Source organism: Lissotriton vulgaris, chromosome 1_1 (genome assembly GCF_964263255.1).
Source record: "Lissotriton vulgaris chromosome 1_1, aLisVul1.2, whole genome shotgun sequence".
Taxonomy (NCBI): domain Eukaryota; kingdom Metazoa; phylum Chordata; class Amphibia; order Caudata; family Salamandridae; genus Lissotriton; species Lissotriton vulgaris.
The window spans coordinates 467919464-467936769 of NC_141685.1; the positions used below are offsets into that span (position 1 = coordinate 467919464).

At 50.9% G+C, this 17306-nt stretch overlaps 1 protein-coding gene across 7 annotated transcripts in view; it reads left to right on the forward strand.

Annotated features, from left to right (window-relative positions):
- The window catches only part of MIER1 (MIER1 transcriptional regulator), a 396268-nt gene that overhangs the window by 294316 nt on the left and 84646 nt on the right, over positions 1 to 17306 (forward strand). For all 7 annotated transcript variants that reach the window (XM_086953817.1, XM_086953835.1, XM_086953836.1 and 4 more), the window contains one exon: positions 725 to 806. In XM_086953817.1, the coding sequence (XP_086809943.1) occupies positions 725 to 806 (82 nt within the window). The remainder of the gene's footprint in view (positions 1 to 724; positions 807 to 17306) is intronic.

A 17306-nucleotide genomic window follows, 5' to 3' on the forward strand; every position in this document is an offset into this window, starting at 1 on the left:
CATTTTGCTTCTACCCTCTACATATAACAGCACAGGGTTTAGGGCCAGCCTACTTAAGCCACTGGTTAACATCACTTTAAGTGACTGCATTTTGCTTTCTCACACGAAGCATATCTCCGCACAAGTTAGTTCCTTCAGTGCCAGTGTTTTTTACTTATTAATTATTTTAGTGTGGCCTTTGTGTTTCGAGCCTGAAGTGATGATAGGACGCTTATGATGCACATTCCATCTTTATCAGATTCAATCTCCTGCTACCGCAAATTCCTTTTTTGGGGTGTTTAGCTTTTCCGACTTGCTATTTCACAGAATACCAGATTGTGTCCCTTTGAAACTTTTCTGGATCAAGTTATCTTCTTTTTAACTTTTTTCTTTCTTTCTCACCTTTCTTTCTTTCCTTTCTTTATATTCCATTCTTTTTTCTATCCTTTCATTCAAATATGCCTTATTTTCTTCTTAGTCTCGTCTATCTTTCTTTCTGCTTCCCTCCTTCTCTCTTCTTTACTTCTTTCTTTTATATTCTTGCCTTCTTTCTTTCCTTCTCCTGTCTTGAATTTCAATCATTTGAAATTATTCTTCTAAAAACTTGGTTAAGACCTAGAATGTTTGACCATTCGTCCTTCTAAAAGACAAAAAAGACATCAACGTAAAAAAAAGTCACCCTCTTTTTTTTCATCCTATTTTAAATCGTGGCTCACATTTTTTATTTCATTTTTTTAATTTTTAGGCATTGTATGAATTAGTCAAGTGTAATTTTGATACAGAAGAAGCACTCAGACGACTAAGATTTAATGTGAAGGCAGCTAGAGGTAAGCACAGGAATGACTTGTAACTAACTGGATGCTGTGTTTTTAACCCCTTCCGCGCGGCCGCGATTTTCCCCGTGTGCGGCCGCCGGCAGAACACGGGCGGGCCATGACGAACCCCAGCCGTCATCAGCACACGAGCACTGTAGTGCATGACGGCTGGGGTTCGTCACCAGCATGGAAGGGGTTAAGATTTTTTTTGTTTGTTTCTGTTTTTATGGTTTACCTGCATGGTGCTCTATTTGAAAATCTGCAATATTTTATATGTGGTCCGCTATCTCATTGAATAATGTTCTAGAAGGAGTGATTGTGAGGTAATTGTTCGACTCCCAGGTGAAGGACAGTTATCTTATAGAAGCCCTGTATAACATTTACGAACAATACAACATGCTTACAGAAGGCTGCAGAAGTTTATAAAATCCCTCTAAGGTATTAATGTAAATAAGCAAACATGAACAGTTAGTTTTAACCTAATGTACTTAGTAAGCAGTGGCCAATGGCCGTCGTAGTGTGAGTAATATGAGGTGCCTTGGTAGTCAAATGCACAAAATGTGATGGGGGATTTTTATAAATAGTCTACCCACTGGCAATTGCTTTGAGTAGCATTCCACCCCTTCGTCTTTTTAGGGCTCAGCCTACGTCCCATGAAGTGGGCGTGGCCTAAGAGTCCTCTTCTGAGGGCTTCGAAAATCGTACCTACCGAATTCCAGAAAGCACGTGATTTTTGCTGGTTTTGGAAGCTGCATGGCAATTGTACCTCGCATGCGTGTGTTTTCACAAGACAGCACGCAATAGGCCATAGGCGTTAGAGTTGCCTTGCCTGGTGCATATTCCGTGCGGACACGCGCAGCAGAAGGGCATCGGTCTTCAATTACCAGCTGTCAGGGCCTGCGGTAATTGAAGACAGATGCTGGTCGCGCGTGCACCACTCTCCACTTTGTTGTATTTCAGCTGTGTGTGTGTGCATTTTTCCATGCGACTAAAGTTGGAAGGAAGTTTCCTTTTCCCGGAATATTGAGTCGATGTTAAAACCGGATTTCAAATTCTCAAACATCTGGCTGGTTAAAGTTCTCCTGTTTCTTCGGTTCATTTCTCCCTGATTCGTGTTCATAGCTGCAGGGGGTCATTATATAAAAAGTTAAGATTCGAGGTCTGTTTACTAAAGGAAGCCGAACCTCAGCCCAGACGCGCCAGCCGCGCCTTGGTGCACTGCGGGCACCGCGGGGGGACTCCCGCCCTCGGCTTGGGTTTCAGAGTGTCACCGAGGCAGAAGCGTCTCCTTTGTGAGGAGACGGCACCTCGTGTCTGCTGCAGGAGAGGGCTTGACTCCTCTTGTCTGTGTAATGAAGACCTGCCCATGATCACGGCGGCATTAGCGGCACATTCTGACACAATTGCTTGGCGATTCACGTGCTTAATTTTTGAACACATTTTCTTGTGCCTTTATATCAGTACAAAGTACGAGATTCCTGCCCACTCGTCTGTGTATTTTCTTATATAATTTCATTCTAACGTGAAAACTCTACCGTGTAAGAAATTACCAGAGGCTTGCTTTACTTGTTCTTTCTAGCATAGTAAACATGGAATCCAAGTCTGGACATATCCATGGCTACTTAAGGAGTTAAAGACACAGAAAGTGATAGGGGAATGCTTGCAGATAGTCTAACCAATGGAAATCTCTTGGAGGCATTCCGATCCATGGTTTTTTTTGCCCATTATGCCACTTCACATTAGATCAAACCGTATGCAAGTCAGCTTTGCTCCTGCTCCAATAGGAACAGTTGAACTCAAACTACAAAGCCATGATTTCTTAAAACTGGAATTTCCGTATCCCTCGTTAATTATCCTAGGTGCAAGACCACTTTTGGGTTTAAATATATTCAGATAAGGTGGTCTCACACACGTGTTGTGGCATGCTTCATCATTGACCACCTCATGCCACCCTGGTAGGGTGACACCATGGTGTACTCAACCTCAATTAATGAGGGAGTTGTTAAGATATATAAGTATCCTGGATAAGGCAAGGATCCATGTTTTGCACCATGAATCTTTCTGGATTCAGTATGCTGTGCATTATTCTGTCATCTAGTGTTTGGGACCGGAATTGGAGTCTTTTTTGTTTTTTTTGTTTTTCATGGTCCAGGTGGGCATCGACATACCACCATTTGGTGTCCTTCGTGATGTCGACGGGCTTCCTCTGGAAGCTCACACCTTTGGTCGGCGCGAGGTGGGCGGTGCCGCAGGGGACGCAGCGGCAGGGACGGAGAACCGGCAAGAGCCGGAGGGGAAAACAGGCAGCAGGAACAGCGGCTGAAACGAAAATGGGGCACAATACAAATACAATCACAATTCTAAACGAATTTCGATATGTAAAAAACGAAACACAGAGCAAGAGCAGAGTATGCAAGGTGCTCCTACCACAACAGCAGCAGCAGCAAGGGCGGGGTCAGGGGCACGAGGGCAGAATAGAGGGTCCGCCCGGCGCGAGGAGTCTTGCCTGGCCTTAAGGCAGGTCAGGGGTCACATCCAGTCTGCAACCTCTGCCTGCTGCTCGACCACAGAAGCGAAGACTGCAGCGCATGCTTGGCGTTTACACCCAAGACCCTCGGAGTAAGGGAGAGGCAGAGAAGGGCGAACCACAATATGCAGGGGCAGGGACCACCTCCATCGCTCCGAGACTTGGGTCCCTCCAGTGGAGAGGAGGACAACATCACAGAAGGACCGTAAAACTGCACGGTCGTCGAGGTCCATAAGAAGACATCGAAGGAGTTAAGGGAGTCGCCGACCCAAAACACTCGAGCGACACTCGAAAGGGTGAATCTAAAGCCCCGAGCGACACTCGTAGAAGTGAAGCTAAGTCCTAGAAGGGAGCATTACCGCCAAAACACTCTACGAAGGCAAAAGCAACCAGGGACAGTCAGCCGAGCTGATCCTTCGAAAAGGACTACCAACCAGCGAAAGAACTCGAAAAACCAAGATCGTCGAAGGTTGCCCTCGAAAAGGACACCTCAGCACCGAGGAAAGAAGAGCCGACATAGTCGTCGGCGGCCTCGAAGTGAAGCCCTTAAAACAATCGACGCCCAACATGCCGCCGAGATGAAGAGGAAGAAGAGGAGGCTCGAGGCCGAATGGCGAGCATCCTGCAGCGGAAAAAGGACTTTGACAAGAAGATGAGCCAATACACCATCCAGCCGAAACCCGCGCTCTAAGTGGAAAGAGACGACGAGGACGCAGAAACGCCGAAAATGCCCGAACCAGTCGAGGAACTGGGAGACGAAGACTACTATTTCGAGGGAGAAGGCGACGAAGTTCTGCAATCCTACCTGGACTTTACATCCTCAGAGGCACAAGACATGGAATGGCAAGATCTCAATGCCGAATCGCCGGAAGAAGGGGTGGGCACTTAACCTTTGAGACCCTTGCCGCCAGACGACATAGGGATCTACAACATGGTCGTCCAAAAGGCTGCATAGATGTATGGGGTGAAAATGGAAGAGGAGAAGCCCAAGGCATGTCCTCCTGGAGACTCTACTGCCTCAACAAACTAGGAGCCAATTCCTGCCCATGCTCCCTAGTGTGTTGGATCAAGGAAGAGAGGCCTTTAAGGAGCCAGCAGTATGCAAAGCTGTGACCCCTAGACCAGAGAAGAAGTACAAACATTCTTCAAAGGACCTTACATACATCCAAGGGTCCGTGCCACCCGACTCCATAATTGCAGCAAAGGCTAGGAAGAGGGCCAACGTACCCACTAATGCGGGACCACCTCCAGACAAGGTGAGTAGGAGCATGGATCTCACAGGGAGAAAGGTAGAGAGAAATGCTGCAATCCATTGGCGCATTGCAAACTCCAATGCCCTGATCAACAGGCACGCGATATGCGTGCCTGTTGATCATCCACTGGGATGAAGTGGGGCAGCTCCTAAAGCATCTACCAGACCAGTACCAACAAAGAGCAGCTCACCTGGTAGAAGAAGGGAAAAACATGGCGAACACATGCCTAAAATCGGCATTGGATCCTGCAGAAACATCGAGCAGGCTAATGATTATAGAAGTGACCAAGAGACGACACGCATGGCTCAGAATTTCGGGATTCAAGCCAGAGGTGCAAAGCAATATCCTGAATACACCTTTTAACGGAGAGCAACTGTTCGGCACACCAGTTGATGACAAGTTGACGCATCTCAAGAAAGACCACCAGTTGATGACAAGTTGACGCATCTCAAGAAAGACAACGAGACAGCAAGGTCCATTGGAGCGTTGCAGTTCAGAAGAATGAGAATGGGCTCACCCACGAGAAGGCCGGGCAAACCCACGAGAAGGCCGGGTGGTAGAAGAGGCAACGTGCCTACCACATCGCACCAAACGTTCCAGAAAGGCTACCAAGGAACAACCAAGGCCAGCAGCAGAACTGGCAGTACCAGCCCCTGGGACAGTCCTTTCGAGGGTGCGGAAACGGACGAGGACAAACACGAAGGGGAGGCCAACAGCCCTCATCCAAGAGACTCCACCATGAAACAGACCCCCCACCCTAGCAACACCTCAGGGTGGGCGGAAACACATAAAGGAAAACTGCAGATAGACATTCAAAGACAACCAGTACCTCGAACACTCAACACCGGTAGGGGGAAGAATAAGAGACTTCATCCATGAATGGAGGAAGGTCACACCGGACAAATGGATACTAAACATCATACAATACGGATACTGTATAGAGTTAGAAAAACAACCTTCGAACAGAAAACCAAGAAGCAAGGCACACTTGGCAAAGGAGCTCTCGCTCTTGCAACTAGAGGCGCAAGAACTGCTCAGCAAGGAGGCAATAGAGGTGGTGCCGCAAAACCAAAGGAACAAAGGGGTTTACTCAACTTACTTCCTGGTGCCTAAGGTGGACAACACACTAAGACCTATCCTAGATCTACGGTTTCTGAACAAATTCATAAGAACTCAAAGATTCAAGATGACTTCCCTACAAGAGCTAATACCACAAATACAACAAGGGGACTTCATTGCTTCTATAGATTTAAAGGACGCATACTTGCACATCCCCATCAACCACAAACACCAGCACCTGCTAAGGTTTGTAATCAGCCAAACCCACTACCAGTTCACAGTATTTGCATTCGGCCTGGAATCCGCACCAAGGGTTTTACAAAATGCCTAGCAGCCATCGCAGCACACCTACGAATGCAAGGAATACATGTATACCCCTATCTCGACGACTGGCTTGTAAAGGCAAGTTTGTACAGCCAACGCAAACTACACATCCAGTAGGTCATACTAACGCTGACACAACTGTGTTTCTCGATCCATTGGGAGAAATCGTCAACGGAACCAGAGCAAATCAAGATATTCTTGGGGCCAGAGAGTTCGACACCATAAAGGCCAAAGTGTTCCCCAGCAGGAAGAGAACATTGGTGATACTGAGGGAAACAAGTCATTACCGCAAGGGGAGAGTTCTGACAGTGAGGGCGGTGAGCAAGCTGATGGCTATGATGGCATCGTGCATTTACCTAGTCCAAAATATTCGACTACACATGAGGCCGTTCCAGGAATGGATACAGCAGCAAAGGTCACAGGCAACTGGGAGTTGGGAAGATCTAGTGGTTGTCACACACGCAGTGCATCAGGAAATAGCGTGGTGGAATAAACAGAACACATCACAGGGGAGACCATTCACACAACCAACTCCAACAGTAACCATCACGACGGACGCCTCCCAGCTGGGGTGGGGCGGGCACTTGAACAAGCTCAAGGTGAGGGGGCTATGGTTGCAACAGGATGTGATCAGGCACATCAATTACCTGGAGCTAAAAACAGTGTTCCTAGCCTTAAAAGCATTTCAGAAGGAGCTGTACGGAAACAGGGTGTTGATCCACACAGACAATACCACAACCATGTTCTGCATCAACAAACAAGGAGGAACGCAGTTGGTAGCGCTATCAAAAGTAACACAGAAAATATGGACATGGGCCATTCCACTGAGGATAGACCTACTAGCAATGCATCTCCCAGGGAAGGACAACGTGGAAGCAGACAGACTCAGCAGGCAGACGTCCGCATCCCACGAATGGGAGATCAACCAACAGGAATTACAGAAAGTATTCTGGGAGTGGGGTACACCGCAAATAGACTTATTTGCAACGCAACAAAATGCAAAATGCCAACACTTCGCATCCAGACTATCAAACCACCGGTCACAAGGGAATGCGTTATATTGGTCAAAGACATTTACATACGCTTTTCCCCCAATACCACTGATACACAGGGTGCTCAGCAAATGCAGGATCAGCAACATGTCACTGATACTAATAGCACCTCAGTGGGCCAGACAGTCATGGTTCTCACTACTAGTGGAGATGGCGCAGGCACCTGCACACAGATTCCCAAAACAAAGGGACCTGTTAACAATGTGAAACGGAAGGGTGCTACAGCCAGAGAGCCTCAGCCTGGCGGCATGGCTCTGGAAGACCTAGAGTTTACACACCTCAAACTACCGGCGAGCACAATGGCAGTGCTCAGGGAGGCAAGAAGGCCTACCACAAGGAAATGGTACTTAACAAAGGGGAAAAGATTCTTAGAATTGTGCATTAGAGAGAAATTGTAAAGAAGAATCACAAGGGAGTCAACAGTGCTAAAGTACTTAACTTATCTACTGCAAAGTAAACTAACCTGCACATCCCTGAGGGTACACTTAGCGTCGATTGTGACTTACACAAGAGGAGAAACGGGGAAAAATGTCTTCACCTCCCAAGTAGTAAAAAGATTTCTAGAGGAATCGCACGTACAAAACAGAATGCCAGCACCAGCATGGAACCTCAACGTAGTGCTGACACAATTGATGAAGGCACCATTTGAGTGGATGCACAAGGCTACACTGCACATGCTCACGCTGAAGACTGCCTTCTTAGTGGCTATCACATCACTATGAAGAGTAAGTGAGTTGCAGGCAATAACACTTCAAGAGCCCTACCTGCAGATACACAACGAAGGACACCAAATGGTGGTATGTTGACGCCCACCTGGGCCACGAAAAAAAATAAGAGAAAAAAGACTCCAATTCCGACCCAACCACTAGATGACGGAATAATGCACAGCATAGTGAATCCAGAAAGTCTTCAAGCTGCAAAACTACACCGACAAGTAAGAAACTATACGTTCTTAGTTAAAAAATACCTTAAGAGGGGCGTGGCTAAGATGGCGGCCTGACCAGACGTGTCCTGCGAGGCTCCCCGGCCCTAAACCCCATATCGCCCCTTCATTAGCGTGCAATACCCCCTAAATTTCACGGAAATCACAACCGGAGGTGCAGCACTTACCCCAGTGCTTTCTGACCGCCGTTCTGGGGGACGCCGCCTGCGGGAGCGGTGGATGACCGGCGGAGGCCCTGACCAGCGAGAAGCGGCGTAATGGCGGCTGCGGGAGCCCGGCACCTGATGTGATATCCGCGCCCCTGGGTCCTGTGCGGCAAGAGAGTCGGACCGCCCACAGCGGCCGCGAGTGGCGAACCGCCTGCGGCGGCCCCCGGGACGACGGCTGGGTGACCGGGACTCCTGACGGCCGAGGCGCGGTCTGGCCGGGCCGCGGCGGCGTCTGGTGGCGACCGGGCGGGCTGCCACAGCAATCGAGCCACCGGCTTCGGGCCTGGTCCGCGGAGGGCAGTGACCAGGCTCCGGCTCTTGCACCTGGTGACATCGCGAGTGCATCTACCGGAGGTCGCGACTCCGAGCCTGGTGAGTGGCGGCGAGCCACAACGCCTGGTGCACCGGCCGGAGCGGGGACAGCGGAGGAGGCGGAGGACCGGAGTTCAGGCCATGTGGAGCGCCGAGAGCTGCCCGGAGGCCCGAAATTGCCAAAGCTGTTGTGTGCCGGCGCCTGGTCGGCTAGAGGGCGTCTCGGAGACCGGCAGGTGAGGAGCGCACCCCCCCCCAGCCCGTGGGACTACCTAAGTCAGACCCTGAGCTCGGGACCCCAGGGTCGGGCCTGTAGAGGAGCACCTCAGTTGCCCCACACGAGAAGGGAGAGCATTACCAGTCCTGCACCGAGGTGGCGGCGGCCCGCCCCTACTGGACCCCCGCCGCGGCTGGCACCTGGAAACTCAGCAGCTACACTCTGGGCCCACTGTGCACACGGTGGACCCACCACACTTCCCAACTGGCCGGCGCAGTGAGTTCCCTACAAGGAAGACCCGGCCAACCTATGGGAGGAGCTCCTGCCGCCTTACACCCTCGATCGGACTAAACTGTGGGGTCCTGGGCTATTACAGCAGGAGCACGGCGGATCTGGATCTGTGCTGGCCGACTCTGGGTCCTATCGAACGGGAGATAGGGCCTGAAGACACTTCAACGGCCTCGCCGCGCTGCCCCTCGGACCCCTGGCCGAGCTCACGGGCTTCACGGTTCTTGCCCCCAGTCTTGCGGGGGTGTCATCTGTGGCCTGGCGGGAGACCCCTTGGCCCTTCATCGACTCTAGAGCTCCGACACCATGGCCGCCGTGGGACGCAAAGGAACCCTCAACATTGCGGACATGCTTCACAAAACTGCCCCGAAAGGGGGGAAAGCCCCGGTGCCGTCACCCCCTAAGACCAGTCAACACCTCAAGCCAGGACGATGAGTCTGCTCCCATCACGAAGGCCTTCCTGGCCTCCCTCTTCAACACCCTGGGGGACGACTTCCAGACCCTGAAGCAGGAACGGGCGGGAGAACAGCAGGAACTGCGCCGGGACATAGACGGTCTGGGGGAGCGCGTGGCGGCGGTGGAGGAAGCGGACCAGACCCGCAGCATGGAGGTGGAACGGCTGCAACAGGAGATCCTCCGCTTTCAAGACCAACAGGTGGACCTTCAGGCGCACTCGGAGGATCTTGAGAATCGTTCCCGGAGGAACAACATACGGGTCCGGGGAGTTCCGTTGAAATCGGAGGGGAACAGTATCGTCATCTACCTGCAGGAGTTATTCCGGGAGATCCTTGGGGAGCCTGGCGAGTTCGACATCCGTATTGACCGCGCCCACAGGGTCGGTCCGGCGTGCCGCGCACAGACCCCCCCCCCTCCAAACATACCTGCTTTTCTCCCCGATTTCCCACTGAAGGAGCGCATCTTGTTGGAGGCCCGATTGAAACAACCGATCACCTTCCGGGGAGACCCGCTGGCCCTCATCCAGGATCTCTCCGCCATCATCCTGCAGAAACGAAGGGCCTTCAGGGTAGCTAAGGACTTCCTAAGAGACAAAGGAGTGCCAGACACATGGGGCCACCCGTTCCGCCTCATCTTCAAATGGAAAGGGACATTACATCAGCTCAGATCGCTTCGGGACACATGCACGGTGCTGGACATTGACCTCCCGGAGGAAGCTGGTTCAAAGGGGACCTCCCCACATCGATCGCCGGAGGGGCCCACGCGACGCTCCAAAGACGGTTGGCAGACCGACGACGATCCCCTAGGTCTTTTCCGAAGCCTGATCCCCTTGTGACTGCTCAGGAACGAGAGGCGGCTGTGCAGGAGGTAGCTCATAACATAGCGGCCAAACAGTACGGTGTTCCTGTCAAGGGGTTTGCCCTCATGCTATAGCTCCATCTGGGGGGAAGGGCCGGAGGGCCACTGAGTCGGCCGCTGCCATGTTCTCCTCCACTTTGACACTCTACGGACCTGGACTCTGTTCCGATAGGCCCGAGACTATGGGAAGAGTTTTGCGGGGTTGTTTGGGGGGAGGGTGTTGGGGGGGTGAGGGAGTTGGGGGGGCACTAGTTACGATTGGGGCTGAGGGTTGGAGGGGGTCGAGTTGGTTCTGTTGGGAGGCGGGAGGGAGGGGGGGAGGAAGGTGTTCAGGGAGAGTTAGCTTTGGGGACAGGGGGATACTCCCGGTGTGGTTCACCCGAGGCAGATTGCATAGGTCAGAGAGGTCGGCGAACCTCTTACACACATTACACTCCTTACATGTCCCCACTATGGCGGATTCCACGCTGAAAATTCTTACCTTGAATGTAAAGGGGCTTAACAACCCCATCAAACGCAGGGCCGTCCTGTCCTATTTGGAAAACTCTGGCGCGGAGGTGTGCCTACTCCAAGAAACTCACCTGCTACCCAAAGACTGGCACAGAATGCGATCCAAGGCCTTCCTGTTCCAATACTACTCTTCAACACCTGAGAAAAAGGCGGGGGTGGCCCTACTGGTGGCACGTCATTTCAAAGGGCGGGTAGGGGATAAGGTGGCCGAAATTAAAGGTAGATTCTTGGCTTATAACCTTCAGATAGGTGGGATGACGTTGGTCATAGGCTCACTTTACACTCCAGATTCCAAACAAGAACCATTTCTCAAAGGGGCCCTGGCAGGCGCACTAACCCCTAACACGAAATCCGTACTGGTGGGTGGGGACACCAACCTGGTGATGGACTCCAACACAAACAGGTCAGGCCATCAATTTGGGTACGCGGGAGCAATCTCAGCTGAGGGGAGCCAGTGGCTATCGGACAGGGGATTTGTGGACCTATGGAGAAAACATCACCCTACCACCCCGGGTTACACTTTTTACTCCCACGTACACCACACATACGCTCGACTTGATCACTTTTTCGGAAACACCGACTTTGCCCCCCTGGTAAACGACATAGAGGTCCTCCCGGCCGCACTTTCTGATCACGATGCACTCCTGACACACTTGCGAGTCCTGAGAATCGCGATGCGGAAGGGTGGATGGCGCCTCAATGAAGCCCTCCTGCAGCATACAGGAGTTAAGCAACAGCTCCATGATCGCATTATTGAATACCTGCGCGTGAATGATACTCCTGAGGTCTCATTGACTGCGGTGTGGGGAGCGTTTAAAGCGGTGGTGACGGGGGACCTAATCGCTGTGGCCGCCTCGGAAGCCAAAGAGCGGAGGGACAAGCGGCAATCCCTGTCCAACAGGCGCTTGAACTAGAACGGGCTCATAGTCGAACCGGGGCCCCCAGGATCTGGCGCCAACTTAAGGCAGTTAGGGCTCAGCTCGCGAGTTTAGACATGGACAGAGCAGAATACGCGGCCCTTCGTTTACGCCACACGTACTACGTAGGCGGCGATATAACAGGGCGCTTGCTCGCGAGCGCCTCAAGGCCAAGACTGCGCGCCAAAGTCTCCTCCATTTAAACCTGCAAGGGGCCTATCACTCAGGGGGGCGACCAGATCGCAGAGGCGTTCCGGGCATTTTATGCCTCCCTGTACACCTTAGAACCACCTACCGGGCAGACGGCTGCTGAGTCCTATCTCAACGGGACGGCAATCACGCCTCTCGATGAAGCCACTCGGGATTCTCTCGACTCGCCCATCAGGACAGATGAAGTTATTTCCGCGATCGCATGCCTCAAGCCGTTAAAGGCTCCGGGCCCCGGTGGCTTTTCGGAGGGCTTTTATAAGGCTTTCTGCCCCCTACTGGCGCCACTACTGACCAGGCTATTTATTTCCTTCCAGGGCAGGGGCTCTATTCCCCAGGACATGCTGGAGGCCGACATCGTGGTCCTTCCAAAGCCGGGCAAGGACCTGTCTCATTGCGCAGCTTACAGACCCATTTCACTCCTCAACCTAGACCTAAAACTATTCACTGGTGTGCTGGCGGCGCGATTGGGCCCATGCTTGCCGGGTATCATCGAGCCAGACCAGACGGGTTTCATCCCGAACAGGCAGTGCGCGGACAATACCAAGCGCCTGCTCCACGTCATCGACAAGGTCCACTTCAATGACTCCGATGCAGTCCTCCTGTCTGTGGATGCCGAAAAAGGCGTTTGACAGGGTGGACTGGGGGGTACCTCAATGCAGTCCTGGTGCGGTTCGGGATGGGAAACCGGTTCCGCACGTGGGTCGCTAGTTGCTACGCGGCCCCTCAAGCCACGATTAATGTCAACGGGGTGCGCTCACGGCCATTTGACATCCTGAGGGGCACCAGACAAGGGTGTCCACTCTCACCCCTACTGTTTGCGTTGTACATCAAGCCGCTCGCGCAAAGGGTTCGAGATAACCCGGCCATTGTCGAGGTTCGGTTTGGCGGAGAACCACAGACCATAAGTCTTTACGCGGACGATGTCCTCGCTGCCCTGGAAGCCCCCTCGACATCGGTGCCGGCCTTCCTCACAGAGATGGAGGATTTTGGGAAAATATCGGGTTTTAAGATGAACGTCGAGAAATTGTTGATCTTGCCGCTGGGGCGTAACGCCCGCGCGACTGCACGAGACTCGCGGCGATATGGGGGCCTTTCCTCCCGGATGTCGCTGCCGTACCTAGGCATCTCCCTGACACTGAGCACGGCCCAAACAGTGGAACAAAACTACACAATTCTGCTTGCTGAACTGCAAGGTGATCTGGCAAGGTGGTGCCGGCAGCCACTCTCTTGGCTGGGGCGAGTGGCGGCAGTCAAAATGTCTCTCTTGCAGAAAGTCCTGTACTTGTTCCAAACCATCCTGGTGACTCCGCCAATAGGCATGCTCAGGAAACTGCAAGATAGCATCCGACAATTTGTTTGGGCTGGCAAACGCCCGCGACTTCGCAGAGACCTGAACATGCGTGCCACGTCAGAGGACGGCCGGGGAGTCCCTGATCTACTCCACTACTTTCAGGCGACGCAGCTCCACTTGGAATGGAGCCGACACGAATCGGAAAAAAGATGGTTATTCCAAAACCGAGCTATGGGCCAGATGTCCTTATGGAAAGTTCCATTCCTGAAATGCACCGACAGGTCCTCGTCCCTTAAAAGATCGCCCATCACGAGAATAGTGATGCAGGTATGGGACAAAGTGGCGGTCCCATGTGGCCCCACCACATTTCCGTCCCCGATGACGCCCCTGTTTGATAACCCGGCCTTTCCACCGGGCATGATCCCCGGGTCGTTCCCGCAATGGCGGTTGTCTGAGTGCAAGGCGCCCGGCGACCTCTTTGATCCCGAGGGTTTCCTGCAAATGCACACCCTACAAGACTATTACACACTCCCTCCGATTCGGCGTTTTCAATACTTTCAGATCAGGCACTGGCTAACGACGAGTGAGGTGCTGCCCCACGTGAGCAGACATCTCACAACTTACGAGAAATGCCTATACACGAAAACAACGGATAAACAGGCGATTACAGACATATACAAGATGCTCGGCCCACCTCCTCCCGCCTCGCGGTCAGCGGGCCAAAAGCGATGGGAACGAGAATTGGAATGCTCCTTCACTGACAAAGAGAATGGCAGGACATTTACTTCAGAGCCCACCACACTGCCCGGAACGTAGCTAGCAGAGAATCTGCGGTGAAAATAGCATACTACTGGCACCTCACACCTGCACGGCTACACCAGAGCAATCCACGTAGGGACCCGACATGTTCGAGAGGGTGTGGCCACACAGGGACACTTACTCATATATTGTGGGAATGTGCGGAAGTACAGGAGTATTGGGAGCAGGTGTTACGCGATATCGATAAACACTTTAAGACAGAGGTCCCCTGATTTCTAGCATATGCACTTCTCGGTCTCCCCAATGCCATCACGTTCCCCTCAAAACGCTCAGGGGGAGGCAGATGGGGCTGGCCATGGGGGCTGCCACTCAACATATCCTATCATTATGGGGCACCAAGAGGAAACCCACACACGCGGGGTGGCTCCACAGGCTATGGTACATCATGGGTATGGAAAGGATACAAGCCTCCCTCACTGTAAATTGATACTTGTATAGCGCACTACTCACCCGCAAGGGTCTCAAGGCGCTTGTACGAATACCGCTGTGGAACCCATCCTGGCTTTCCCTGTGAGGCGTCCACTCCTGGGCACCCCCAAGGTGGAGGCCAGGGATCCTTAGCGTTGTGGGGGCCGTTGTGGAGATTAAGCAAGCTATTGCCCAGAGTTGCAGAGTGGGACTCCATGATTGGAATAGGCACCGAGGCGAGAATGATCAGGTCCGTGGAATTTTTTGAGCCCAACACCCACCGAGGCAGGGAATTGAACCCTGGTCCCGGGCTAGACCTCTGCATCAGGGTCTGCCGCTCTAATCATTGAGCCACACTTCTCCACACTCAGACACGAGACACATTCCTGGACACTTGGCAACCTCTAGTTTCCCTCCTGTCAGACGAATTTACCGAAATCACATGCCCAAAATACCTCAGGGTGCTCTGTCTACCGGATGACTTTAGGAAGAACACGGAGACCTCAATCTGAATCTCACACTATAGGCATGCCTTAGAACGCTTGGCGGACGCCTACCGACCACACCGGGGGGGAGGGATACGAGAGGTAAAGGGGGAGGAGGGTTGGGGGAACAGGGATTGTTGCATGTTGATGGGACTGTTTCATGACATTGTCGGTCAAATCTGGGCCCTCACCCACTTTCATGGACACATTCTCTTGCACAGAGGTGAGACTCGCCCTCGAGCGGGAGGGGAGTAGCCAGCTGGAAGGGCGGGTGGTCCTTCGAACTATTATCATGTCGTCTTGTAATGTGTTTGCTATTAAAAACTTCAATAAAAATGATTTAAACCAAAAAATACCTTAAGGTATACCACAAGTGTACCCTTTATTATGCGGTAACTTGAGTACGATTAAAAGCGGATCAAAGGGTCACTGGATGTTTTCGGGTCCAATGCCCCTCCACACTTAATTGTTCCACATATTTCTGCCCACTCAAAGTACCAGATAGCAGGTCAGTGACATTCCTCAATCAAAGGATCCCTTTCTCTAATTATTAATGTGCCAGTAAAGGAAAGCCAGGCACTTCCTACCTTCCCTTGTTTCACCTCGCCACCTAGGTTTAAAAAGTATATTAGTTAATCTTGTGCTACAATTTTCCCTGTTTGGATGGTAGGACAAGAAAAAAATAGTTTCAGAATACACGGCACATGTGATGGATGAGGTGGTACTGTAAAACACCCAAACACACGGCATGCACTTCTTGTTGGGCATTGGTGCTGCTACCTTTCATGCATGCTGACACTACATCAATTCAGGATTATATTTTATATCCTGGTCTGATGGAGGGTGTCGTCTCTACTGTAGTTACTCATTTAATGTATGGAATATTTAGCAACATTTCTTAAAAATGAAACTTGAGCAGCAAGTTGACCATTTTTATGATCCTCTGTGTTTTTTTTAACTACTGTAATTGATAAAATTATTGTTATGCCCAGCTTCTATATGGAATTAATTTAAGTGCTCCCAATTTCAGAAGGACACTACTTTGTGTATGAGGCATGCATAGTATTGTTACCTATTCTTTCCCTCTTACCAGCTGATTTCACTCACTCTGGCGACCAGCATTGCTGTCTGGGAAGGGCCCCCTACTTGTGTGTGTGTGTATTACGCTATTCCTAGTTTTTGTCCTGAGCTGCGCCCCAAAGTTTTACTTGGGAGACTTCACCAGAACTGCTGACTGCCATTGCCGCTGTCCGTCTCATTACTTTCTTAGGCGGCAAGTAGATTGGCCTGGTATGAAAAGGGACAGGTAGCTGGTGCAAGGAAGTAGTGTGTATTGTGCTTATGCTTTAGATCTAATAATTCAGACATCAAGTTAAATGGTTGCCTATATCGTTACAAATTGTGCAAAAAAAAAAGTACTGTTTCAGTAAATTCGGACATCACTCATAAACCAGCCACAGTCTCAGTCCTCAGGCAGGGTAAGCAACAAGGCTTCTGAGCAACAAGTAGAAATACTCGATATGAGGAATTAATTCCAATACGAGATTACTAGCGTAGAGCTCGAATTGTGTGTGAGACTGTCTATTTGTAATTGGCTCCGTCCGTGTCAATTTAGAAACACTTAGCGAAGCTATGTCATACATCCGTAAAAATCGGTATGCCTCTATGCTAACATAGTTGTGTCTAACACCACAGGGGATGATTAAAAGATAATTCAGACACTTACAGTTCTGAAATATTATCCACCTTACCTTATTTTAAATATACCCTGGGCCACTGGGAATAAAGTATTGTATAGTGAGTTTCCCAGAGGTAGTTGTAACATCACCACACGCACTACATCATAGCACAAAAACCAGCTCCGCTGTAATCAGGTGTCGTAGCACAGTTGGGTAGCACTCGTCTACCCAACTTGGAACCCAATGATGAAGCATGACACCTACTAGGTTGGTGTGTGAGGGTTCTTTTAATCATCTTCTGTGGTGTTAGACACTACTCTGGTTAACCAGTCACTCTCTAGTGGCCAGTCTCTGGTGATTATTTGAATACTACATTGGGACAAGGACGGCCCACACACTGTCCTGACTCACTTGTTTTTTTTTTAAATGATCTACGCTAACATAGTCTGAACTAAGTTTTACTACCGAACATCAATCAGGACACACTTAAATTTTTTTTAAACGCCTTGCAAAAACCCAGGCTTGTCGGCCAAGGGCGAAACACGTGTTGGCTGACCTATATTCTTTCTGACTGTTTTACTACCTTATACTTTCATTAAAATTTATGAGGAAATACAAATCGAGGCCTAAGAATCAGTGCTATCAAGACATGGTAATCTCACATTGGAATTAATTCCTCATATCGAGTATTTCTA